Genomic DNA, 27,879 nt, shown 5'->3' on the forward strand with positions numbered 1-27,879 from the left:
GAAGGAGGCTGTTCGGCCCATCGTGTCCGCACCGGCTGAGAAACGAGCCACCCAGCCTAATCCCACTTTCCAGCACTTGGTCCGTAGCCCTGTGGGTTACGGCTCTTCAGGTGCACATCCAGGTACTTTTTAAATGAGTTGAGGGTTTCTGCCTCTCCCACCCTCTCAGGCAGTGAGTTCCAGACCCCACCACCCTCTGGGTGAAAACATTTTTCCTCAGCTCTCCTCTAATCCTTCTACCAATCACTTTAAATCTATGCCCCCTGGTTAGTGACCTCTCTGCTAAGGGAAATAGGTCCTTCCTATCCACTCTACCTGGGCCCCTCATAATTTTATACACCTCAATTAAATCACCCCTCAGCCTCCTCTGTTCCAAGGAAAACAATCCCAGCCTATCCAATCTGTCATCATAGCTAAAATTCTCCAGTCCTGGCAACATCCTCGTAAATCTCCTCTGTACCCTCTCTAGTGCAATCACATCTTTCCTGTAATGTGGTGACCAGAACTTCTCCGGATTGAATTCCATTTGCCACTTTTCTGCCCACCTGACCAGTCCATTGATATCTTCCTGCAGTCTACAGCTTTCCTCCTCACTATCAACCACACGGCCAATTTTTCTATCATCTGCAAACTTCTTGATCAAGCCCCCCACATTTAAGTAGGGCTTTGCAGGGCTACAGGGAGTGGGACTAGATGGATTGCTTCTTGCATAGAGCCGGCGTGGACTCGATGGGCTGAATGGCCTCCTTCTGTGCTGTAACCTTTCTATAATTCTATGATTCTATTACTCTAAATCTAAATCATTAATATTTACCACATATCGAAATTCTTTTGCCATTTACACACCTACTCTGCAAGTTTATTAACGTTTTCTGTATTTTGTCGCAGTCCTCCTCGGTATTAACTATTCCCCCAATTTGGTGTCATCTGCAAATTTTGAAATTGTATTTCCGATTCCCAAGTCCAAATTGTTTATGTAAATGGTGAACAACAGTGGTCCCAGCACTGATCCCTGGGGAACACCACTTCCCACCTTCCACCAGCCTGAGTAACGACCCTTAACCCCTACTCTCTGTTTCCTGAAAAGGTCTAGAAGTGTCCTCCTCTCTCTCCAAACTCTGACCTTTTCAGGCCTCTGACTCAAATGAGGACTAAAGAAAATCCTCTTGGGACTATCTGAGCTCCTTTAAATCCCTCTGCCCCTGCAGCACCAGCAGAATCTTCCTCCATGGCAGCAGCAGGCTCCATCTCTGTAACCCTGACCCCGCAGTGGGGACCGCCCAGGATAATGGGTTGGGGTTATCACGGGGTCAGAGAGGTGGGTCCACGAGGGAAATCCAGCCCCCCACCCGTGTCCCACGGGCTCTCCGGACATTCTTGGGACAGTTTCGTGTATCGGCTGCTCCCCAGCCCAAAGACAAAAGAATTCTTTTAAAAATAAAGCTTCACAAAGTTTAAGCTCATTTTAAAACCTACTCACCCTGTTTATAGCTAAAGTCACACAAAATAAATATACAACGAGAATTTCCCTCGTGCTGAAACTCAGCTTCCATCACCAGGACAGTCAAATCCTGTCAGAAATACCTGCAGCAGAGACTCTGAGACAGTCACCCGAAAACCATCTCACACAGGTTGGGTAACGGTGATATCCTTACACTACATCCCATCACGCGTGTGATCATGGATTATACAACAGCACGCGTGTGATTGGATGGATCATGCAACAGCCCGCGTGTGATTGGATGGAATATACAACAGCATGCGTGTGATTGGATGGATTATGCAACAGCACGCGTGTGATTGGATGGATTATGCAACAGCACGCGTGTGATTGGATGGATTATACACATCACGTGTATGATTGTATGGATTATACACTGGCACATGTGATCATGAATTATACACCATCACGCATGTGATTGGATGGATTATATTCCATCACGTGTGTGATTGGATCGATTATAAACATCATGCGTGTGATCATGGATTATACACATCACGCGTGTGATCATGGATTATACACATCACGCGTGTGATCATGGATTATACACATCACGCGTGTGATCATGGATTATACACATCACGCGTGTGATCATGGATTATACACATCACGCGTGTGATCATGGATTATACACATCACATGTGTGATCATGGATTATACACCATCACACGTGATTGGATGGATTATACTCCATCACGCACGTGATTGGATGGATTATACTCCATCACGCGTGTGATCATGGATTATACACATCACGCGTGTGATCATGGATTATACACCATCACACGTGATTGGATGGATTATACTCCATCACGCACGTGATTGGATGGATTATACTCCATCACGCGTGTGATCATGGATTATACACATCACACATGTGATCATGGATTATACACTATCACGCATGTGATTGGATGGATTATACTCCATCATGCGTGTGATCATGGATTGTACACATCACGCGTGTGATTGAACACTGATATATATCTTTATTTCTGCAGGTTTCCTATTTTATTTCCACGTCCATAACCGGCCTCCCCTGGACGTACACATTCACTCACTGCTCCTCACCGCTGTGTTCGGAGGCTCCTTCATCATAATGATGGAGGTTTTCCTGCGGGATCACATCGTCCTGGAGCTGTTCCGAACCAGCCTGGCAATCCTGCAGGGGACTTGGTTCTGGCAAGTGAGCAGCTTCTTTCACATTCTCTCATCCCCCTCCCACTCTGTGTCTCTGTCTGTCAGTCTGTCTGTGGCTCTCTATGTCATTGGGTGAGAATGGATTTAATCCCCGGTCATTGGGTGAGAATGGATTTAATCCCCGGTCATTGGGTGAGAATGGATTTAATCCCCGGTCATTGGGTGAGAATGGATTTAATCCCCGGTCATTGGGTGAGAATGGATTTAATCCCCGGTCACTGGGTGAGAATGGATTTAATCCCCGGTCATTGGGTGAGAATGGATTTAACCCCCGGTCACTGGGTGAGAATGGATTTAATCCCCGGTCACTGGGTAAGAATGGATTTAACCCCCGGTCACTGGGTTAGAATGGATTTAATCCCCGGTCACTGGGTGAGAATGGATTTAACCCCCGGTCACTGGGTTAGAATGGATTTAATCCCCGGTCATTGGGTGAGAATGGATTTAATCCCCGGTCACTGGGTGAGAATGGATTTAATTCCCGGTCACTGGGTGAGAATGGATTTAATTCCCGGTCACTGGGTGAGAATGGATTTAATCCCCGGTCATTGGGTGAGAATGGATTTAATCCCCGGTCATTGGGTGAGAATGGATTTAATCCCCGGTCACTGGGTGAGAATGGATTTAATTCCCGGTCACTGGGTGAGAATGGATTTAATCCCCGATCACTGGGTTAGAATGGATTTAATCCCCTGTCACTGGGTGAGAATGGATTTAATCCCCTGTCACTGGGTGAGAATGGATTTAATCCCCGGTCACTGGGTGAGAATGGATTTAATCCCCTGTCACTGGGTGAGAATGGATTTAATCCCCGGTCACTGGGTGAGAATGGATTTAATCCCCGGTCACTGGGTGAGAATGGATTTAATTCCCGGTCACTGGGTGAGAATGGATTTAATCCCCGATCACTGGGTTAGAATGGATTTAATCCCCTGTCACTGGGTGAGAATGGATTTAATCCCCGGTCACTGGGTGAGAATGGATTTAATCCCCTGTTCTGACTGTATGAGTTGCCTCATCTCTTTCAGATTGGTTTTGTCCTGTACCCTCCCAGTGGTGGGCCTGAGTGGAATGAAAATGACCACGGGAACATCATGTTCATTACGATGTGCTTCTGCTGGCATTACGCAGCCTCCCTGCTCATCGTGGCGATCAGCTACACCCTGGTGTACTGGTGAGTTTAACGTGCCGCACTGTGTGATAACGGGCAGCGACCGGAGGAGCAGCAATGGTCACAAGTTCTAGTCTGTGCATCAACAAGCAAAAGGAGAGTTGTGGGTCATGGGTCGAATTGTCAGGTCCTCTGCTTAATTTGTCAGTGAAAGGTCTCCATGGGACTCCCGTACTCACCAACACCACCCTCCCCAACCCTTCATTATCACTGGGTCAAAGTCTTGGAACTCCCTCCCTAACAGTGCAATCTTCACCACACGGACTGCAGCAGTTCAAGAAGAAGGCCCACCTCCTTCTCCAGGGTAACCAGGGATGGCCAATAAATGCTACATGGGCCGAAGTGTCTCAGGGCCACAGTCACCCAGGTAGAGTTGCCAACTCAGGTGAGGCATTCCTGGAGGTTTGATCACGTGGTATTCTGACCACGTCACATCTGACCACGTCACATCTGATCACGTGACATCTGATCACATGACTTACAAATGTTATTACATTTATCTTATAAAGGTCAGGTCCCCTGTCAGTGACTATTTTTGCTTCTGGTTTCGTGCCAGCAGCTGTTGTGAGAAGTTCCAAGAATCAGGAGGCGACCCTCGAGGGTGGGGGGAAACCGAGGGTGGAGGAAGAGGGGAAACCGAGGGAGGGGGAATTGAGGGTGGGGAAACCGAGGGCGGGGGAACTGAGGGGAAACCGAGGGCGGGGGAACTGAGGGGAAACCGAGGGCGGGGGAACTGAGGGGAAACCGAGGGCGGGGGAGGAGGGGAAACCGAGGGCGGGGGAACCGAGGGTGGCAGAACCGAGGGGGGGAATTGACGGGAATCTGATGGTGGGGGGGGCGATTCGAAGAGGGGGAACCAGAGGTGGGAGGAACTTTGATTCCACCAGTAACTAATGGTAACGCACTGAAATTGCACCGATAACTAATAGGAATATTAGTAACACTCAGATTACCCACATAACCACTGATATGTAACTGGTAGTAATAGGTATAATGTCCCAGTATCCTACCTATAACTAGTAGTAATCCTGTAACCTGCTGATATTCCCCCTGAAACCAGAGTCACAATCCCTTACACTGCACGAGGTACGGTCAGGCTCCCCACTCAATGCTACTTTTAACAGGCCCGATCTCTCTCTTTATCTCCTTGGACTCCAGTTCCATGTGAGGTTGACAAACCCTGAATTGAGAGCCTGAGACAGAGCCAGTCTGTACTTGGATTTCACTCGTCAAGACCGGGCGCTACAGACCGACCCGAACCAAACCGAGCGATCGCACAAAGGGCAGCGGGCTGAGTGTTTGGGGCACTTCTCAGAGGGCCTAAAATCAACTCAGCACCAACATTTCTAAACCACTGCCTGGGCTCAGTCTCAATAAAGGAGTTTTTATACAATTATAGAAATTAAAGCACAGGAGGAGGCCACTCGGCCCCCTGGGCCTGTGTGCTCTCTCCTGTAACCCCATTCCCCCAAAACCTTTAATATTCTTCCTTTTCAAATATTTATCCCATTCCCTTTAAAATGAAGTTTCGGTCTCTGCCTCAACAGCCACCTGTGGTGAAGGGTCCCATGGTCAAATAGTCCTCAGTTCAAGAACAACAACAATAACAACTTGCATTTAAACTTGCCTTTGACATAGTAAAACGTCCCAAGGCGCTTCACAAGAGTGATTGTCAAACAAAATTTGACACCGAGCCACATAAGGAGATATTAGGACAGGTGACCAAAAGCTTGGTCAAAGAGGTAGGTTTTAAGGAGAGTCTTAAAGGATGAGAGAGAGGTGGAGAGGTGGAGAGGTTTAGGGAGGAAATTCCAGAGCGTGGGCCTCGGCAGCTGAAGGCACGGCCGCCAATGGTGGAGCGATTAAAATCAGGGATGTGCAAGAGGCCAGAATTGGAGGAGCGCAGAGATCTCGGAGGGTTGTCGGGCTGGAGGGAGGTTACAGAGATAGGGAGGGGCGAGGCCATGGAGGGATTTGAAAACAAGGATGAGAATTTTAAAATCGAGGCGTTCCCGGACCGGGAGCCAATGTAGATCAGTGAGCACAGGGGTGATGGGTGAACGGGACTTAGTGCGAGTTAGGATACGGGCAGCAGAGTTTTAGATGAGCTCACGTTTATGGAGGCTGGAAGATGGGAGGCTGGTCAAGAGAGCATTGGAGTAGTCCAGTCTAGAATCACCGAATCATAGGATCTTACAGCAAGAAGGAGGCCATTCGGCCCATCATGCCTGCGCTGGCTCTTTGAAAGAGCTCTCCAATTTATTCCCACACCCCAGCTTTATCCCATAACCCTGCAAATTAATCCTCTTCAAGTTCATGTCCAATTGTCTTTTGAAAGTTCCGATGGAATCTGCTTCCACCGCCCTTTCAGGGAGTGTGTTCCAGATCTTAACAACCCTCTGTGAGAAAAAAATTCTCCTCATTTCCCCTCTAGTTCTTTTGCCAATTATTTTAAATCTGTGTCCTCTGGTTACCAACCCACTGGCCAGTGGAAACAGTTTCTCCCTATTTGCTCTATCAAAACTCCTTATAATTTTGAACATCTCTATCAAATCTCCCCTTAACCTTCTCTGCTCTAAGGAGAACAATCCCAGATTCTCCAGTATCTCCACATAACTGAAGTCCCTCATCCCTGGAACCATTCTAGTAAATCTCCTCTGCACCCTCTCCAAGGCCTTGACATCCTTCCTAAAGTGCGGTGCCCAGAATTGAACACAATACTCCAGCTGAGGCCTAACCAGTGTTTTATAAAGGTTTAGCATAACTTCTTTGCTTTTGTACTCTAAGCCTCTATTAATAAAGCCCATGATCCCGTATGTTTTTTTAACAGCCTTCTCAACTTGTCCTGCCACCTTCAAAGATTTGTCTACATACACCCCCAGGTCTCTCTGTTCCTGCACCCCCTTTAAAATTGTACCATTTAGTTTATATTGCCTCTCCTCGTTCTTCGTACCAAAATGCCTCACTTCACATTTCTCTGCATTAAATTTCATCTGCCATGTGTCTGCCCATTTCACCAGTCTGTCTATGTCCTTCTGAAGTCTGTTACTATCCTCCACATTGTTTACTACATTTCCGAGTTTTGTGTCATCTGAAAACTTTGAAATTATACCCTCTATACCCAAGTCCAGGTCATTAATATATATCACAAAGAGCAGTGGTCCTAATACTGATCCCTGGGGAACACCACTGTATACTTCCCTCCAGTCTGAAAAACAACCGTTCACCACTACTCTCTGCTTTCTGTCCCTTAGGCAATTTTGTATCCATGCTGTCACTGTCCCTTTAATCCCATGGGCTTTAATTTTGCTAATAAGTCTGTTGTGTGGTAATTTATCAAATGTCTTTTGAAAGTCCATATACACAATATCAACCGCACTACCCTCATCAACCTTCTCCGTTACTTCATTAAAGAACTCGATCAAGTTAGTCAAACACGATTTTCCTTTAACAAATCCGTGCTGACTTTCATTTATTAACCCAGACTTTTCCAAGTGCCAATTAATTTTGTCCCGATTATTGTCTCTAAAAGTTTCTCCACCACCGACGTTAGGCTGACTGGCCTGTAATTGTCGGGTTTATTCCTCTCCCCTTTTTTGAACAGGGTGTAACATTTGCAATCCTCCAGTCCTCTGGCACCGTCCCCACATCTAAGGAGGATTGGAGGATTGTGGCCAGAGCCTCCGCAATTTCCACCCTTACTTCCTTCTGTAACCGAGGATGCATCCCATCTGGACCAGGTGACTTTTCTACTTTGAGTGCTGCTAATCTTTTAAGTCCCTCCTCTTTATCTATTTTTATCCTATCCAATATCACTGCTACCTCCTCCTTCACTGCTACACTGGCAGCATCCTCTTCTCTACTGAAGACCGATGTGAATTATTCATTTAGTACCTCAGCCAGGCCCTCTGCCTCCCCAAGAAGATCTCTTTTTTTTGTCTCTTATCGGCCCCACCCTTCCTTTGACTAGCCTTTTATGTTAGCAGCTAATCTATTCTCAGACTCTCTCTTTGCCCCCTCTTATTCCCTTTTTTAGATCTCCTCTGTACTTTCTGTATTCAGCCTGGTTCTCTACTGTATTATAAACCTCACATTTGTCTCATTGTCAAGACGAGCTCGGAGACGGCATGAGGGGAGATAAGAGAGAAACAGGAGAAAGATGTGAGTTCAGGGCTAGGGCAGGGGGGGACCGTAGGGGAAGTTTGGCTTGGTGGGCGAGGGGAAGGGAGGGAACAGAGGTGGCTGCAGAGATAGTGGATGCATTGGTTTTAATCTTCCTAAATTCTCTAGAATCTGACACTGTCCCAGTGGATTGGAAGGTAGCAAATGTAAGCCCGCTATTCAAGAAAGGAGGGAGAGAACACACAGGGAACCACAGGCCAGTCAGCCTGACATCAGTCGTCAGGAAAATTCTGGAATCTATTCTTAAGGAAGTGGCAATAGGGCACTTAGAAAATCATAATATGATTAGGCAAAGTCAACACGGTTTTATGAAAGGGAAATCATGTTCGACAAATCTATTAGAGTTTTTTGAGGATGTAATTAGCAGGGTAGATAAAGGGGAACCAGTGGATGTACAATATTTGGATTTTCAAAAGGCATTCGATAAGGTGCCACATAAAAGGTTGTTACACAAGATAAGGGCTCATGGGGTTGGTATAATATATTAGCATGGATAGAGGATTGGTTAATGGACAGAAAACAGAGAGTAGGAATAAACTGGTCATTTTCAGGTTGGCAGGTTGTAACTAATGGGGTGCTGCAAGGATCAGTGCTTGGGCCTCAGATATTTACAATCTATATTAATGACTTAGATGAAGGGACTGAGTGTAATGTATCCAAGTTTGCTGACAATACAAAGATAGGTGGGAAAGTAAGCTGTGAGGAGGACACAGAGGCCCTGATTTTAGAATGGAGGCGGGATAGCAGCGGGGGGGGAATTGGCGTATGGGTAAAACCCGACAAATAAAATCTGTCCGTTCCCCACGCGATCGCAAGTGAATTGGTGCCACCTAACGGGACTTCCGGGTTTGCCGTCGGAGAGCTGCACAGTGGGCGGACTGCGCACCCGCATCACAGGCTGTCAGCTGGAGGAGCTCTATTTAAAGGGGCAGTCCTCCAAAGGCTTTTGCTGCAGGAAAGATCCAGAAATCACAATGGAGCAGCAGAGGGGAAAGGCTGCTCCAAGGATGGGGTGAGAAGGAGGAACATCTTTTACCTGGCGGATGGGAGGAAGTGGCCTGCCTCTGCCACCAAGAAGGCCTGGGTCGAGGTGGCAGAGGAGGTCACCAGCAGCAGCAACATCTCCCGCACCTGGATCCAGTGCAGGAAGCGCTTCAATGACCTAACCAGGTCAGCCAAAGTGAGTACACTTACTGATTCTCCTATATTCCGTCTTCCACATCACCGCCCCCACCCCCCAACTCATTCTGCACTGCCCACACTACTCTATCACATCACTCCTCACACCCACTCAAAGCTCATCCTCAACTTACTTGTATTTCTTCAGCACTTCCTCACCTCCCCAGTACTCACCCCATCACTACCACTCACCCCAATCCTCATACAATGTCATGGCTCTGTCTCATATTCACCCTCTGATGCATCTCTTTCATGGTCAGCCTCACCCAAACCAATGCATTCGTCGGTTGGTCACTTCAACATCACTCACTCACACATCTGTACTTTCTCCCCTTCTAGGAGAAGAGAGCCCAGAATGCACGCGAGAGGGCGAGGACTGGGAGGGGGGCCACAACAAATAGTGGTCCTCACAGATGGAGAGCAGGAGGCCCCAGAGGTCAGCCATACCCTCGAGTGCCTGTCCGTCAGTGACAGAACTTTAACATTCATCACACACATGAATTGATGTTAACAATGATTGGCATGTTGAACACCTCAGTATGCTCATCGCTACATGACACATATTGCCTTCTGTTCTCTTGCAGGTCCTTCAACGACCACAGTGACAGTGGAGGGTGATTCCTCAGAGGAGCTCCAGGCCTCTGAGGGCACCGTCACATCTGAGCGAGCCATCCACCAGCACAGATACTCACACCTCAGTGGGTCCTAGTAGTCAGTTAGTTGGATTGGCACCTGGTGAGTCACCACACACACATGTGAGCACGAGCAGACACTGGTGGCAGGGGCAGCTGTGGAGAGTCTGTGTCGGTGGGAGCACTCCTCTCCAGGCTCTGCTCAGCTGGACACAGATTCTGAACCCCAGGGGCCATCCTTTAAAAGGAGAATGATCGAGGGGCAGCAGCACATTTGCGAGGTGCTGGAACAGGTGCCACACGCCCTCTCCACAATAGCACAGAGGATGGAGGAGTCCAACTCCTGCATGAGTGGAATGGTGGCACAGGTACAGGAGGGAATCTCTGAGATAGTGTCACAGGGACGTGAGCAACTACATAAAAACATAAGAACTTAAGAACTAGTGGCAGGAGTAGGCCATCTGGCCCCTCGAGCCTGCTCCGCCATTCAACAAGATCATGGCTGATCTTCTACCTCAACGCCATTTTCCTGCACCTTCCCCATAACCCTTGATGTCTTTAATATGTCTGAGATAGTGTTGCAGGTAAGTGTGGGAATGTCTGTGATGGAGGGAAGGCTAGCCTCTGTTGAGCTTCAAGCATGGCTCAAAAATGAGTCCATTCAGGCCCTGACAATGGCCATTCAGACTCAGGGTGAACAACATTCTGCCGCCTTAAACAGGCAGGCAGATACACTAGCAACTGGCCTTACAAGGCTTCACACATGTCCTCCAAACTGTTGTCCAGCAGAGTGGTAGGAGTGGTGTGGGCCTGACCCAGGGGAGGGATGATGGCGAAAGGGACATGGAAGTTGGGACGCCACTCAAAGTGCTTCCACGTCTCACCCATTGCCCCCCTCTCAACCAGTACCCGCAATGCTGCCTCCTCTCCAGGTGGTCGAGTCTGCCCCTGCACAGGTGCAGGTGGAGCAGTCTTTGGTGGGGCCCTCACGGGCACCGAAACCCAGAGGGTGTAGGCCCAAAGCATCCAATCGGTCAGGGCATGAACAAGGAGCAACCTGTCACTACCTCTGCTGCAGCCACAGGGGAAGCACCACGTAGAAGTAGTCGGAAGCGAAAGGAGAAGGTTTTGTGAGCACGAAGGGGATGCACAAGGGTGTTGGACAGACTGTCATGATTTTCATTTATATTTGGTTTTTGTTAAAGTCACATTAAATGTTATCGTTTTCACCAGTCTTCACACTTTCTGATCTGACGAGAGCCACTCACATATCAGTGACTCCCTGGCCTCTCGAGCAGCCAGGTGAGCTGCTGTTCTGCCCATGGGTTCTTCCTCCTCCTCCTCTTCCTCCTCCTCCTCCTCTTCCTCCTCCTCCTCCTCCTCACTGTGGGTGGTAAATGTGGATGGAGCCTCCTCCAGCGGAACCCCTCTCTGTTGTGCTATGTTGTTCAGGGCACAACACATGACTATAATGCGTCCCACTCTGTCTGGTGCGTATTGAAGCGCTCCCCCAGAATGATCAAGGCACCTGAAGCGCATCTTGAGCAGCCCTATAGTATGCTCAATTGTAGACCTGGTAGTGATGTAGCTGTCGTTATATCGACGCTGTTGCTCGGTGATGGGGTTCCTCAGAGGTGTCATGAGCCACGTGTGCAGGGGGTATCCCTTGTCCCCGAGGAGCCAGCCCTAGCGGGTGTTGGGTGCGTGGAAGAGGGGCGGGATGTTGGACTCCCGGAGGATGAAGGAATCATGGCAGCTGCCAGGGTATCTGGCGCACACATGAAGGAATCTCTTGCGGTGGTCACAAACGAGCTGAGTGTTGATGGAGTGATAGCCCTTTCTGTTGATGAACAGTCCTGGCTCGTGTGGAGGTGCTCGTATTGCTATATGGGTGCAATCAATTACACCCTGCACCCGTGGGAAGCCAGACACAGCGTGGAATCCCACTGCCCTCTCCGTCTGGCTGAGGTCGTCCATGGGGAAGTTGATGTAGTGCAAGGCCCTGCGAAACAAGCCGTTGGTGACCTGCCTTATGCACTTGTGGGCAGACAACTGAGAGACCCCGGCGATGTCCCCGGTGGCACCCTGGAATGATCCGGAGGTGGAGAAGTTGAGGGCAGTGGTGACTTTGACAGCGTCAGGTAAGGAGATGCTGCTCGGGCCCAGCCGTGAGCAGCTCGGCATGAAGGAGGCTGCAGATATCTGCGACTACCTGGCAACTGACTCTGAGCCTCCGTATGCACTGCTCCTCAGAGAGGTCCAGGAAGCTGAGCCTCGATCTGTAGACCCTGTGGCGAGGGTAGTGCCTCCTGCGACATCGCTCCCTCTGTTGTTGCCCTCTCTGCTCTTGTGCAGGTGCCTGTGGTGCAACACTGTGTTGTGGAGCTCCACGTGGCGGAGGTGGACGTCGTGCCTGGCGAGGCTGGTGATGTTGCTCGTCCTCGGATGAAGTGGTGAATGCAGCCATGGTGCCCCCCATCCTGATGGTGTCAGTTTGAGGGGGTCTGAAAAGCTTGTAAATATGTGTAAACAGAAGAATTCTGAGTGGAAACTAAGAATTTTCAGTAAGAACACAAAGATCTCCCAGCCAAAAGTTTGTCTGAGAGAACTGAGTGCCCTGCTGCAATAACTCACCTTTTATCCCCATCTGTCAAACAGGGATTTAAAAGCACAACTGGCTGCCGGCTGAAACATGTCTCCTAAAACATGGAGTGTTTCCCACAGCACGGGAAATAGGCTGAGGATGTTTGAAAATCGAACCCCTGCCTCAATGTGCACAAAATTAAATACTTTAAGTACTTCAAGTATCTAAATAACTCGCTTAACTGTCATCCCGCCGGCTTTAATTGCTGGTGGGACTTCCGCATTGGGGAGGCGCACGTGCACCCAGACGCGTCAGTGGGAAACCCAGAAGTCTGCGGGTTGGAGCCGAGTTCCAAACCTACTCGGGATTTCCCCGATTTTCAGAGCCCCCCCCACCCCCCCACCACCTGCCTCCAATGTAACCACTAAATTCATTCTAAAATCGGGGCCCAGGAGTCTACAAAGGGATATAGACAGGTTAAGTGAGTGGGCAAGAAGGTGGCAGATGGAGTATAATGTGGGGAAATGTGAGGTTATTCACTTTGGTAGGAAGAATAGAAAAACAGAATATTTTTTAAATGGTGAGAAACTATTAAATTTTGGTCTTGAGAGAGATCTGGGTGTCCTCATACAAGAAACACAAAAAAAAGAATGCAGGTACAGCAAGCAATTAGGAAAGCAAATGGCATGTTGGCCTTTATTGCAAGTTGTGCAGGGCATTGGTGAGACCTCACCTGGAGTACTGTGTACAGTTTTAGTCTCCTTATCTAAGGAAGGATATACTTGCCTTCGAGGGGGTGCAACAAAGATTCACTAGATTGATTCCTGGGATGAGAGGGTTGTCCTATGAGGATAGATTGAGTAGAATGGGCCTATACGCTCTGGAGTTAAGAAGAATGAGAGGTGATCTCATTGAAACATACAAGATTCTGAGGGGGCTTGACAGGGTACATGCTGAGAGGTTGTTTCCCCTGGCTGGAGATTCTAGAACTAGGGGGCATAGTCGCAGGATAAGGGTTCGGACATTTAAGACTGAGATGAGGAGGAATTTCTCCATGCAGAGGGTTGTGAATCTTTGGAATTCTCTACCCCAGAGGGCTGTGGATGCTGAGTCGTTGAATATATTCAAGGCTGAGATAGATAGATTTTTGGACTCTAGGGGAATCAAGGGATATGGGGATCGGGCAGGAAAGTGGAGTTGAGGTCAAAGATCAGCCATGATCTTATTGAATGGCGGAGCAGGCTCGAGGGGCTGAATGGCCTACTCCTGCTCCTATTTCTTATGTCCTTATGTTCTTATGAAGCGACAGAGGCAGCTGAATGGATGGTCTCAATCTTAGTGACAATGAAGTCCATGAGCTCCTTACACTTGTTGTTGGAGGTGAGGGTGGAGGGGGCAGGGGAGAGGGGTTTAAGAAGACTGTTTGTAGTGGAGAAGAGAAGCCGGGGGTTATCTTCGCATTCCAGGATGATCCTGGAATAGTGAGCAGTTTTGGCAGAGGAGAGCAGGACCCAATAGTGTTTTATGTGGTCCAGCCAGACCATAGCTAAGGGTCTCAGTACCCCAGTATCTCAATACCCAGTACCTCAGGGTCTCAGTACCCCAGTATCTCAATACCCAGTACCCCAGGGCCTCAGTGCCCCAGTATCTCAATACCCAGTACCTCAGGGCCTCAGTGTCCCAGTATCTCAATACCCTGTACCCCAGGGCCTCAGTGTCCCAGTATCTCAATGCCCAGTACCCTAGGGCCTCAGTGCCCCAGTATCTCAATACCCAATACCCCAGGGCCTCAGTGCCCCAGTATCTCAATACCCAGTACCCCAGGGCCTCAGTGCCCCAGTATCTCAATACCCAATACCCCAGGGCCTCAGTACCCCAGCATCTGAGTATCTCAGTACCCCAGGTCCTCAGTACCCCAGTACCCCAGTATCTCAGTACCCCAGGTCCTCATTATCCCAGTACCCCAGTACTTCAGTACCTCAGTATCTCAGTACCCCAGTGAACCAGTATCCCAGGATCTCAGTACCCTGGTATCCCAGTGTCCCAGTATCTCAGTAACCCAGTATCACAGTACTCCAATACCCCAGGTCCTCAGTACCCCAGTACTCCTGTACTCCAATACCTCAATACCTCAGTATCCCAGTGTCCCAGTACCCCAGTATTACAGGATCTCAGTACCCCAGTACCCCAGTACGTCAGCACCTCAGTACCTCAGTATCTCAATACCCCAGTGTCCCAGTACCCCAGTACGTCAGTACCTCAGTATCCCAGTACCCCAGTGTCCCAGTATCCCAGTACCCCAGGGCCTCAGTGTCCCAGTATCTCAATGCCCAGCACCCTAGGGCCTCAGTGCCCCAGTATCTCAATGCCCAGTACCCTAGGGCCTCAGTGCCCCAGTATCTCAATACCCAATACCCCAGGGCCTCAGTGCCCCAGTATCTCAATACCCAGTACCCCAGGGCCTCAGTGCCCCAGTATCTCAATACCCAATACCCCAGGGCCTCAGTGCCCCAGTATCTCAATGCCCAGTACCCCAGGGCCTCAGTGCCCCAGTATCTCAATACCCAATACCCCAGGGCCTCAGTACCCCAGCATCTGAGTATCTCAGTACCCCAGGTCCTCAGTACCCCAGTACCCCAGTATCTCAGTACCCCAGGTCCTCATTATCCCAGTACCCCAGTACTTCAGTACCTCAGTATCTCAGTACCCCAGTGAACCAGTACCCCAGTACATCAGTACCTCAGTATCCCAGTACCCCAGTGTCCCAGTATCCCAGGATCTCAGTACCTCAGTGTCCCAGTATCACAATACCCCAGTACCCCAGGTCCTCAGTACCCCAGTACTCCTGTACCCCAATACCTCAGTATCCCAGTACGCCAGGATCTCAGTATTCCAGTGTCCCAGTACCCCAGTGTCCCAGTGTCCCAGTGTCCCAGTGTCCCAGTACCCCAGTGTCCCAGTGTCCCAGTGTCCCAGTACCCCAGTACCCCAGTACCCTAGTATCCCAGTATCCCAGTGTCCCAGTACCCCAGTGTCCCAAGGCCTCAGAGCAGAGTTGATGGTTGACTAATGGGACCTGGATGGTGGGCCTGTTACTCGGGGCTGGAATTCTTGGGCAGGGGTATTCTGACTGGTTCTGTGTGTAGGATGTTGTGCGGTTTTAGCTGGTTAAACCCCAGCAGCTTCCCTGCACACACTTGTGGGTCCCTAACCTTAGCTCTTGTCAACCTGCATCTTAGGTTATTGGGGTGTGTCCGTACAGGGGGAGAATGGGCCTCCGTATCAGGCAAACGGAGACTGTCACAGAGTGAGTTTCTCACTAGTTTGGTTTGAAGACTCTGACACCAGGTGAGGAGACTAAGAATCTTGCTTTAGTGTCTCCCCCTGTCCCTGTAGATGACAATCCTCCAACGACCTGCCAGAAATCTCTCACCGACATCATCATTCAGGTCAAAGGGCAAATCTCTGGTATGGCTGGAACATGGCGGGAGGTGCAGGAACCTCAGGGGTGAATTTCCGCGGGAATTTCTCCCGCTGGGCTATGGGAACTTTGTCGATAGAGGTGGAAAAGTCCTGGGAACGCAGCATGAGCTGTGTTTTTCCAGGGTCTCCATGGCCCTTCCCCCGAAGTTACAGCGGAAACCCCCCCCCATTGTCTGTAACTGGGAGACCCCCCCCAGTGTGGAAATCCCCTATTGTCTGTAACCGACTGTAATGTCAGGACGGCAGAGTGTGGTCAGAGGTGACATTACTGTCTACACTTTCTGCAATGTTTGTCCCTCTCTCTAATGAAGCTCTTTTCTTGCAGGGTCATGCAGATTAAATTGAAGCGAGCTGGGGCGATAGAGTTGGGGCAGCTGAAAGTTTCGGAGAAAAACTCCCAAGTCAGTCTGCTGAATGGCTCCGATGAGGAGTGAGGTGAAGACTCCACTGGTCACAATGTGAAGACCCTGAGGAGCAGCTCCTGCAGATTCCTCGCTCCACATCGAAGAACCGATGATTTCTGTCCAATTATTCTGAACTGTGAACTTTTTTACCTTTGACTCTGTTGACTCACTCATTGCTCTGGGGTAGGGTGTGGGAATAAACTGAAGGGAGGCTCCACCTGGGGAATGATACGGATCCAGTAAAGGAAGGAATGGGATTTCTGGAGGGGATGTCCCACAGACTCAGGACCCGCCTTCTCCAGCAGATCACGGTTCAAGGGTAAAGAATTGATTTCTTTTGCCAAGTCCAATAGTGAACAGGCAGGATCAGGGTTTCAGGTATTATTTCTTGCTTGATGATGGAAACTTTGAGAAACTGAATTACATTAATAACTAATTTCTGCACATCGAAGGAGTATCAGAATGTACAGAAGAGCATTTAATAACCCACCACTGTATCTCAGTCACTTTCTGTGTTAAATATGAATCCAGTTCCTGTAATAGATTGTAGCCGATTTTAACACCACCCAGGAGACTGTCTACAGGGTGTCTCGAGCTTTATTCCCCAAATGTCAGCTCCTGTCTCTGACTGTATGGGGTTTTTAACAGTCCATTCTCTGCCCACTAGATGTGGCCTCTCATCCTCATACATATCGATACATCTCCTTCCCTTCCCAATAAACAATGTCATTTTAAATTCAAGATTCGCAAAAGCTCTAAACTGTATGTGAGGCTCAATATTACATTTTACTGCACAGGTGCTGGCACAGATTCAGGTACTGGCATAGGTACAGGTCCAGACACTGATACAGGTACAGATACAGGTATAGGTACAGGTCCAGACACTGATAGAGGTCCAGACACTGATACAGACACTGATACAGGTCCAGACACTGATACAGACCATGATACAGGTCCAGACACTGATACAGATCCAGACACTGATACAGACCATGATACAGGTCCAGACACTGATACAGGTATAGGTACTGGGACAGGAGAAACTTCTTTACCTAAAGAGTGGTGAGAATGTGGAACTCGCTACCACAAGGAGTAGTTCAGGCAAATAGCATAGATGCATTTATGGGGAAGCTCGATAAGCACATGAGAGAGAAAGGAATAGAAGGTTATGTTGATAGGGTTAGATGAAGCTCGTGTGGAGCATAAATGCCAGCATAGACCAGTTGGGCCGAATGGCCTGTTTCTGTGTTGTAGTTTCGATGTAACTCGGTGTAACTCATTGGTACTGGTACAGGTTCAGGCGACTTCAAACCCCCCCCCCAAAAAATGTCCCCAGATCTTCAGGGCCCCAGACTCTGGCCTGTACCCCCAGGTGTGATCCACTTGCACTGGGATCAGGATGTACTCCTGGTCCAGCTTTGGGAGTCCCCGTTTCCAGCACTGCCCCCTTACGTCCATGATGATCCCAGAAACAGTGCAAGGCAATCCATCCGATCCGGTCCCCTGGAGTTTGCTATCCTTCTGGTGAACTCCGACCAGAGGTAACATCCACTGAGCGCCCCCCCTTGGGTATAAAATCCCAGGTCTCCGACCTGCTGATTATTAGAATCAGCCTCTTTATCTCTGTCACTTTTACTCACAATGGTTGCTGGTGAGCAATGCCCCACTTACACCACTGACAAAGCGTGCAAGAGAGAAAGGTTAACTCCTCCATTCTTCACAGACACTGCCTGACCTGCTGAGCGTTTCCAGCACTTTCTGTTTCAGATTTCCAGCATCTGCAGGATTTTGCTTCTCCTCACACACCCTGCCCGTCCCCTGCTGGCTAGACCTCCACTGCCGTCTCCCAGGACAGTGTGTGGGTGTTTAGAGAGGGTGGGAGTAGGCACTGTCGAAACATTTAATCGAACTGCAGGTAGCTTTAGAAAGGTGAGCGGGGATTGAAGTTATACTGCAAGTGGTGTCAAAACCAAGTAACTTGGGACTGTCTTCTCTGGGAGTCTCTTCAGAATCGACTTGGGCCCTCAATCCAGATTTAGCCTCGGGGTTGCCAACTCTCCAGGATTGTCCTGGAGTCTCCAGTAATTGAAGATTAATCTGGACACTGCTGTGAGCAAAGCTGGAGAAAAATCATAGGGGCATTAAAAAGGTGTTTATTTCCATTTCTTTGAACATTTATTCGTTATAAAAGTATTGGAGACGGGGGGGTGGGGGGTGGGGGGAAGGCTGTTTGACTGGGTGGGGCGGATGGAGGCTAACGGTCATGTGGTGAAACCCAAGCACTGATCCCTGTGGTACCCCATTAGTCACTGCCTGCCACCCCGAAAAAGACCCGTTTATTCCTACTCTCTGTTTCCTGTCTGTTCACCAATTTTCAATCTATACCAGTATATTACCCCCAATCCCATGTGCTTTAATTTTGCACATTAACCTCTTATGTGGGACTTTATCAAAGGCCTTCTGAAAATCCAAATAAACCACATCCACTGGTTCTCCAGTTACATCCTCAAAAAACTCCAGTAGGTCTGTCAAACATGATTTCCCTTTCATAAATCCATGTTGACTTTGTCTAATCCCGTTGATATTTTCTAAGTGTCCCGTTATCACATCCTTTATAATAAACTCTAGCATTTTCCCGACTACTGATGTTAGGCTAACCGGTCTGTAGTTCACTGTTTTCTCTCTCCCTCCTTTTTTAAATAGTGGGGTTACATTTGCCACCCTCCAATCTGCAGGAACTGTTCCATAATCTGTAGAAGTTTGGAAGATGACAACTAATGCATCCACTATTTCCATGGCTATCTCTTTTAGTACTCTGGGATGCAGATTATCAGGCCCTGGGGATTTATTGGCTTTCAGTCCCATTAATTTCTCCAGCACTATTTTTTTACTAAAACTAATTTCCTTTAATTCCTCCTTCTCACTAGACCCTTGGTTCCCTAGCATTTCTGGGTAGTTATTTGTGTCCTCTTCCGTGAAGATAGAACCAAAGTATTTGTTTAATTGCTCTGTCATTTCCCTGTTCCCCATTATAAATTCTCCCATTTCTGACTGTAAGGGACCTACATTTGTCTTCACTAATCTTTTTTCTTTTTACAAGCTTTTGCAGTCCACTTTTATGTTCCTTGCAAGTTTACTCTCGTAATCTATTTTTCCCCTCGTGGTCCTTTTTTCCTGAATTCTAAACTGCTCCCAATCCTCAGACTTGCTACTTTCTCTGGCAACTTTATATGACTCCTCTTTGGATCTAATACTATCTTTAATTTCTTCTGTTAGCCACGGTTGGGCTGCTTTTCTTTTTGTGTTTTTGCGCCGGAAAGGAATGTATAGTTGTTGCAATTCATGCATTCGTTCCTTAAATGTTAGCTATTTTATAAATTACTGGTTAGGCCTCAGCTGGAGTATTTTGTTCAATTTTGGGCACCACATTTTAGGAAGGATGTCAAGGCCTTGGAGAGGGTGCAGAGGAGATTTACCAGAATGGTGCCAGGGATGAGGAACTTCAGTTATGCGGAGAGATTGGAATTGTTCTCCTTAGAACAGAGAAGATTTGATTGGGATGTTCAAAATCACGAAGGCCTTTGATAGAGTAAATAAGGAGAAACTGTTTCCAGTGGCAGGAGGGTCGGTAACCAAAGGACACAGATTTAAGGTGATCGGCAAAATTGCCAGAGATGACATAAGGAAACATTTTTTTACATTTTGTGTTGTCGTGATCTGGAATGCACGGCCTGAAAGGGCGATGGAAACAGATTCAATAATAATTCTCAAAAGGGAATTTGATAAATACTTGAAGGGAAAAAATTTACAGGGTTATGGGGAAAGAGCTAGGGAGTGGGACTAATTGGAGAGCTCTTTCAAAGAGCCAGCACAGGCACGATGGGCCGAATCGCCTCCTTCTGTGCTGGACTTGCCATGATAAACACTGGCATAGCCCGGTTGGGCAGAATGGCCTGTTTCTGTGTTCAGCCACTCACATTACTGTGACACAGGCTTGCTTTCCCTGGTGCTGTTTAAATCATCAGGGAGGGTTTGACTCTTAACTGCTTCACACTTGAATTGCTCTGTAAGTTGAGCATGTTGAGTTCTGAGGGTGATTGTGAAAGTAGTTGTTCAGCCGGTCTGACCAGTTGGACTGGTTCAGCTTCTGTTCTGGGCGGTCCCGTCAGCGATGATTCCATCCCACACTCACTCAGGAATAATCAAAACCTGCAGTTCCACCCACTCCCATCACACAAACCCTCCACTAACTGCCTCGTACATCGATCGAACTGCATCGTAAATCGTACCTGACCCCTGACCCCCACCTTGCTCCAATCCTAGGTGTATTTCTGCACCGTCTGTGGAAAGCACGCGACATATAAATCAGAGGCAGGAATAAGAAACCAAACACGAGGAGATACATCACGAGACGCATCGAATAAAAACCTGTTGGCAAGTATCAGACACTAAAACAGCCCGAGTGAGCAGAGATTGCAGACAGCGGCCTTCACAGCTCCCTGGCCCCCACAGTGAGCCCTGACCCTTGACACGGGAATCAGAGGCCAACTCCATCCAGTGAGGGGAGAATCGGAGACTGATGCCAGGCTATGCCCAGGAGCCTCTGACCGTCAGTCTCACATGCACCTGTTACCAGGAGCCCCTACCCATAATACTGCAGCAGGTTACCACGCAACATTGGCAGGGAGCTGGTTGTGGGCACCGGTCCAGCCTGGAGCGAGGGAGGGGTGAGGAGCCAGAGAAGCCTACTGTTACAGATAAGAATTAAGATTTAAAGAGGGCACTGCACTGCGTGATGTGAATGAGAGTATCTGTGAGATGGACGCTGCGGGTCACTCGGGGCGAGGCGCCAGGCTGCGGGTCACTCGGGGCGAGGCGCCACGCTGCGGGTCACTCGGGGCGAGGCGCCACGCTGCGGGTCACTCGGGGCGAGGCGCCACGCTGCGGGTCACTCGGGGCGAGGCGCCACGCTGCGGGTCACTCGGGGCGAGGAGCCACGCTGCGGGTCACTCGGGGCGAGGCGCCACGCTGCGGGTCACTCGGGGCGAGGCGCCACGCTGCGGGTCACTCGGGGCGAGGCGCCACGCTGCGGGTCACTCGGGGCGAGGCGCCACGCTGCGGGTCACTCGGGGCGAGGCGCCACGCTGCGGGTCACTCGGGGCGAGGCGCCAGGCTGCGGGTCACTCGGGGCGAGGCGCCACGCTGCGGGTCACTCGGGGCGAGGCGCCACGCTGCGGGTCACTCGGGGCGAGGCGCCACGCTGCGGGTCACTCGGGGCGAGGCGCCAGGCTGCGGGTCACTCGGGGCGAGGTGCCAGGCTGCGGGTCACTCGGGGCGAGGTGCCACACTGTGGTGATAACAAACAGTAGGAAGAGGGCACCTCACACCTTCCCCTACACCCACCCCCAGCTCGGCCGGGATTAGTGTCACAATGAGGTCAATCAGCAGCAGTTAAAGGCTGAATGTTCCCTTCTGACGTGAAGCTCCGAGAACGCCCCTGGAGCAGAAAGAACAACTTGCAATAATACAACCATCGAAGGAAGTTGCTACTCTCAACTGTACAGGGGTCAGTGGGAGGTCACTGTACAGTCAGTGAGGTTACGGTCATCTCCCAAAACAACCCGAGTCAGAGGAAGTCCCTCTGTAATTGGTCAGTCTGCTGCTTCATGGTGAACTGACGGAGGCTTCTCTGGGGGCATCAGGTGAACGAGTAGCGAATCCGTCAATGGGACTCGAGCATCCCCCCATTGGGAAATACCCCGACTCAGGCACCGCCAGGAAAAGGGAATCGGTGGGAAACAGACATCACCGGGAGACTGGAAGAGCGCATCAGCAGGGTTAGTTTGGGATTGATACAGGGCTATAGGACGAAAGCATGGCAGTGGGATTCGTTTTGAAATGATACAGGGCTATGGGGAGAGAGTGGGGCAGTGGGATTAGTTTTGAAATGATACAGGGCTATACGGAGAGAGTGGGGCAGTGGGATTAGTTTTGAAATGATACAGGGCTATGGGGAGAGAGTGGGGCAGTGGGATTAGTCTGGATTACTCTAGTAATGAGCTGGCACAAAGGCAATGATCCAAATTGCCTCCTTCTGTGTTGTAAACGTCTCTGGACAGAGAGCAGAGCTTATGGGGGGAGACCAGGCTAGGAAATGTCTGTGGTGCTGGCTTTAAGAATGCAAATGAGTAAACAAGATGCAATCCCTCTCAAACTGTCCTTTTTCACCAGTGGTTTAACAACAACTTGCATTTATAAAGCGCCTTTAATGTAATGAAATGTCCCAAGGCGTTTCACAGGAGCGATCATCAGACAAAAAGTGACACCGAGCCGAAGGAGACAATAGGACTGGTGACCAAAAGCTTGGGCAAAAAGTTAAGTTTTAAGGAGCGTCAAAGGAGGAGAGGTGTAGAGGGAGGAAATTCCAGAGCTTAGGGCCTAGACTGTTGAAGGCACTGCCACCAATGGTGGGGTAAAGGGAGTGGGGGATGGACAAGAGGCCAGAGGTGGCAGAGGGTTGTTGGGCTGGAGGAGGTTACAGAGATAGGGAGGGGCAAGGCCACGGATTTGAAAACAAGGATGAGAATTTTAAAACACAGGCGTTCCCAGATCGGGAGCCAATGTAGGTCAGTGAGCACAGCGGTGATGGGTAAACAGGATTGGGTGCAGCAAAGTTTACAGATGGTGGAAAATGGGAGTCCTGTCAGGAGAGCATTGGAATAGTCAAGTCTGGAGATAACAAAAGCATAGATGAGGGTTTCAGCAGCAGATGGGCTGAGGCAGTGGCGGGGACGGGCGATGTTACCAAGGTGGTTTTCATGAGAGAGAATATGTGGTCAGTACCTCAGCTCAGGGTCAAAGAGGATGTGAACAGCCTGTTCAGCCTCAGACAGTGACCAGGGAGAGAGTGGAGTCAGTGGCGGGGGAATGGCGTTTGTGGCAGGGGCTGAAGACAATGGCTTTAGTCTGCCCATTGTTTATTTGGAGGAAATTCTCGCTTATCTAGGACTGGATATCGGACATGCAGTGTGACAAATGAGAGACAGTGGAGGGGTCAAGAGAGGTGGTTGTGAGGTAGAGCTGGGTGTTGTCAGCATACATGTGAAATCTGACAGTGTTTTCCAATGATGTCACCGAGGGGCCGCATGTAGATGAGAAATAGGAGGGGCCGAGGATAGATCCTTGGGGGACTCCAGAGGTAACGGTGCGGGAGTGGGAAGAGAAGCCATTGCAGGTGATTCTCTGGCTACGACTGGATAGATAGGAATGGAACCAGGCGAGCGCAGTCCCACCCAGCTGGACGGAGGAGAGGCATTGGAGGAGGATGGTGTAGTCAACCGTGTCAAAGGCTGCGGACAGATCAAGAAGGATGGGAAGGGATAGTTTACCATCTTCACAGTCACATCAAAGTCACAAACAACATCCGAAAAGGGCCATTTCAGTCCTGAGGCAGGGGTGGAAACCCGATTGGATGGATTCAAATATGGAGTTGTGGGAAAGATTGGGCATGGATTTAGGAGGCGACAACACGTTCGAGGACTTAAAATTAAGTCTTGCAGTAATGCCGTTTGTAGCTGTTGAATATGTAACCAAACACAGGCGATGGCTGCAGTAAACCCAGTGGCATGGTGTTCAGAGCTTCTGAAAACATTTAATTTTCCAAAACCATCCTCCATAAATCATAACCTGCAAATAGAAAGCTCCTTTGAGAGCAGTAATATAAACAGGCTTCTTTACACAGCACTATATACACAGCACTATATACACAGCACTATATACACAGCACTATATACACAGCACTATATACACAGCACTATATACACAGCACTATATACACAGCACTATATACACAGCACTATATACACAGCACTATATACACAGCACTATATACACAGCACTATATACACAGCACTATATACACAGCACTATATACACAGCACTATATACACAGCACTATATACACAGCACTATATACACAGCACTATATACACAGCACTATATACACAGCACTATATACACAGCACTATATACACAGCACTATATACACAGCACTATATACACAGCACTATATACACAGCACTATATACACAGAGCACCATAAACAGCTCCATATTTACACAGCACGATATTTACACAGCACGATATTTACAGCGCATTAAACAGTGCCATAAACAGCACTATATATATACACTGCAGTAAATAGCACTATACATATATACAGCACTATGTATAGCACACAAACAGCATTATATTTCCAGCGCAGTAAACAGCATTATACATTACCATAAACAGCATTATATACAGTGCATTTAATAGCAATATATATATAGCACATAAACACCACTATATATACACTGCAGTAAATAGCACTATATATAGCACATAAATAGCATTATACATATATAGCACTAGATATACAGCACTGTAAACATCAATATATATATAGAACAGCACTACATACCCACAGCACTATATTTACAGCACATTAAATAGCACTATATATATGTATATATAGCACTGTAGACGGCACTATATTTAGCACCTGAACAGCATTATATATACGCACTGCAGTAATTGGCACTAATATATATATAAAATATATATAGAGCATTATATCGCACAAACAGCATTATAAACACTATATATACAGCACACAGCATCTGACAAGCTGACAAGCAGGGTGCTTCCCCCTCACCTGAAGATGCTGCCTCTCACAGAGGAACAGTCACATGGCACAGGCTGCCCTAAGGTATCGGACCCTAATGGCCATTGACAGACAGTGTTACAATCAATGTCCAATCCTGCCTTCACACATGCACAGATTCACCTGTGATCGGGAGTACGAGCCCATGCTGATATTTCCAGCAGGGGAACTGAGACTGAGTGCGGGACTCCCACTGCAATACTGGCAGAGATCAGCGAACCTGGCCCAGACTGGGATCTGATCGGGGATCGCTGCCCTGTGTAATGCCTCTACCCAGTGTGCCATTGTGGGAGCTTCAACCTGTGCTCACAGTGCACATACTGCAGTCCTGTCAGTGAGAAAGGACTCCCTGTACAACACGTACACCACTCAGAAGTCATTTTATTTTATTTACTGTACAGGTTTGTAATGATATAGGTTGAAGTAGAGTACACAGAGTCAGTTCATGAGGAGAGAGAGGGAGCAGGTCCCCAACAGTGGGCAAAGCTGTCAATGAAATGCAAAAATCAGGAAATAGTGAGCAGACAGTGGAAGATCTGGGTAATAAGTAAATCTCTCCCAATGCTCGCGGCTGACAGTCCTGCTCCAATAATCATTGGTCCTGTGGCTGCTTCATTGATGGTGCGGTTGTCACGACGACAGTGGAGATCGGTTTGGTGGAGCTAATGGCTGTTCCTTGGTGAAGCTGCTGAGCTGGAAGATGCTGAATCCTCACCTGAAAACAAGAAATGAGAGACACAGAGTTAGAGCAGGTCTGTAGGGGTAACCCCCCATGGGCCGCTATGGGGAGTAACCCCTCATAGAATCATAGAACATTTACAGCAAAGGAGGAGGCCATTCGGCCCATCGTGTCCGCGCTGGCTGAGAAATGAGCCACCCAGCCTAATCCCACTTTCCCGCATTTGGTCCGTAGCCCTGCAGGTCACGGCTCTTCAGGTGCACATCCATGTATTTTTTAAAAAATGAGTTGAGGGTTTCTGCCTCTCCCACCCTCTCAGGCAGTGAGTTCCAGACCCCCACCTCCCTCTGGGTGAAAAAAAATTCCTCATTTCCGCTCTAATCCTTCTACCAATCACTTTAAATCTTTGCCCCCTGGTTATTGACCCCTCTGTTAAGGGAAATAGATCCTCCCTATCCACTCTATCTAGGCCCCACATAATTTTGTACACCTCAATCAAATCTCCCCTCAGCCTCCTCTGTTCCAAGGAAAACAACCCCAGTCTATCCAATTTTTCCTCATAGCTAAAATTCTCCAGTCCTGGCAACATCCTCGTAAATCTCCTCTGTACCCTCTCCAGTGCAATCACATCTTTCCTGTAATGTGGTGACCAGAACTGTACACAGTACTCAAGCTGTCTAAGTATTGTTTTATACAGTTCCAGCATAACATCCCTGCTCTTATATTCTATGTCTCGTCTAATAAAGGAAAGCATTCCATATGCCTTCTTAACCACCTTATCTACCTGTCCTGTGACCTTCATGGATCTGTGGCCATACACTCCAAGGTCCCTCACTTCCTCTATACCTCTCAGTATCCTCCCATTTATTGTGTATTCCCTTGCCTTGTTTGCTCTCCCCAAATGCATCACCTCACACTTCCCCGGATTCAACTCCATTTGCCACATTTTTGCCCATCTGACCGGTCCATTGATATCTTCCTGCAGTCTACAGCTTTCCCCCTCACTATCAACCACAGGGCCTATCTTTGTGTCATCCGCACGTTTAAGTCCAAATCGTTAATGTATACCACAAAAAGCAAAGGACCTAGTACCGAGCCCAGAGGCACCCCACTGGAAACAGCCTTCGAGTTACAAAAACACCCGTCGACCATTATCCTTTGCTTCCTGCCACTGAGCCAATTTTGGATCCAATTTGCCACATTCCCTTGGATCCCATGGGCCTTTACTTTTTTGACCAGTCTGCCATGTGGAACCTTGTCAAAAGCCTTGCTAAAATCCACGTAGACGACATCAATTGTGCTACCCTCATCAATCCTCCTTGTCACCTCCTCGAAAAATTCAATCAAGTTAGTCAGACACGACCTCCCCTTAACAAATCCGTGCTGACTGTCCTTGATTAGTCCGGGCCTTTCTAATTGACAGTTTATCCTGTCCCTCAGAATTGATTCCAATAATTTGCCCACCACCAAGGTTAGGCTGACTGGCCTGTAATTACTCGGTCTATCCTTCGCTCCCTCTTTAAACAACGGTACAAGGTTAGCAGTCCTTCAATCCTCCGGCACTGCGCCTGTATCCAGTGAAGTTTGGAAAATGATTGTTAAAGCCTCTGCTATTTCCTCCCTGGCTTCTTTTAACAGCCTGGGATACATTTCATCCGGCCCTAGTGATTTATCCACTTTCAAAGATGCTAATCCCCTTAATACTTCCTCTCTCACTATGTTTATCCCATCAAATATTTCACGCTCCTCCTCCTTAACTTCAATCCCTGCATCATCCCTCTCCTTTATGAAGACAGATGCAAAGTATTCATTAAGAACCATACCCACATCTTCCGCCTCCACACATAGTTTACCTTTTTGATCTCTAATAGGCCCTACTCTTTCCTCAGTTATCCTCTTGCTCTTAATGTATTTATAAAACATCTTTGGGTTTTCTTTGATTTTACCTGCTAATATTTTTTCATGCCCTCTCTTTGCTTTCCTAATTTCCTTTTTAGCTTCACCCCTGCACTTTGTATACTCCTCTAAGCTTTCCGTAGTATTGAGTTCCCAGTGTCTATCATAGGCTTTCTTTTTTTGCCTTATCTTACCCTGAATGCTTCTTGATATCCAGGGGGCTCTAGATTTGGCAGCCCCTCCATTTTTCTTTGTGGGAACATG

At 48.5% G+C, this 27,879-nt stretch overlaps 2 protein-coding genes across 7 annotated transcripts in view; one reads left to right on the forward strand and one right to left on the reverse strand.

Annotated features, from left to right (window-relative positions):
- tmem45b (transmembrane protein 45B) overlaps positions 1-17,077 on the forward strand; it is a 33,708-nt gene extending 16,631 nt beyond the window's left edge. For all 4 annotated transcript variants that reach the window (XM_067970784.1, XM_067970785.1, XM_067970783.1 and 1 more), the window contains 3 exons: positions 2,503-2,687; positions 3,730-3,875; positions 16,258-17,077. In XM_067970784.1, the coding sequence (XP_067826885.1) occupies positions 2,503-2,687; positions 3,730-3,875; positions 16,258-16,366 (440 nt within the window). In that variant the 3' untranslated portion in view covers positions 16,367-17,077. The remainder of the gene's footprint in view (positions 1-2,502; positions 2,688-3,729; positions 3,876-16,257) is intronic.
- Positions 17,078-25,403: 8,326 nt separating this feature from the next.
- Positions 25,404-27,879, reverse strand: part of nfrkb (nuclear factor related to kappaB binding protein) — a 108,978-nt gene continuing 106,502 nt past the window's right edge. For all 3 annotated transcript variants that reach the window (XM_067971113.1, XM_067971112.1, XM_067971111.1), the window contains exon 26: positions 25,404-25,755. In XM_067971113.1, coding sequence (XP_067827214.1) covers positions 25,633-25,755 — 123 coding nt within the window. In that variant the 3' untranslated portion in view covers positions 25,404-25,632. The remainder of the gene's footprint in view (positions 25,756-27,879) is intronic.

Source organism: Heptranchias perlo, chromosome 33, assembly GCF_035084215.1.
Source record: "Heptranchias perlo isolate sHepPer1 chromosome 33, sHepPer1.hap1, whole genome shotgun sequence".
Classification (NCBI taxonomy): Eukaryota; Metazoa; Chordata; class Chondrichthyes; order Hexanchiformes; family Hexanchidae; genus Heptranchias; species Heptranchias perlo.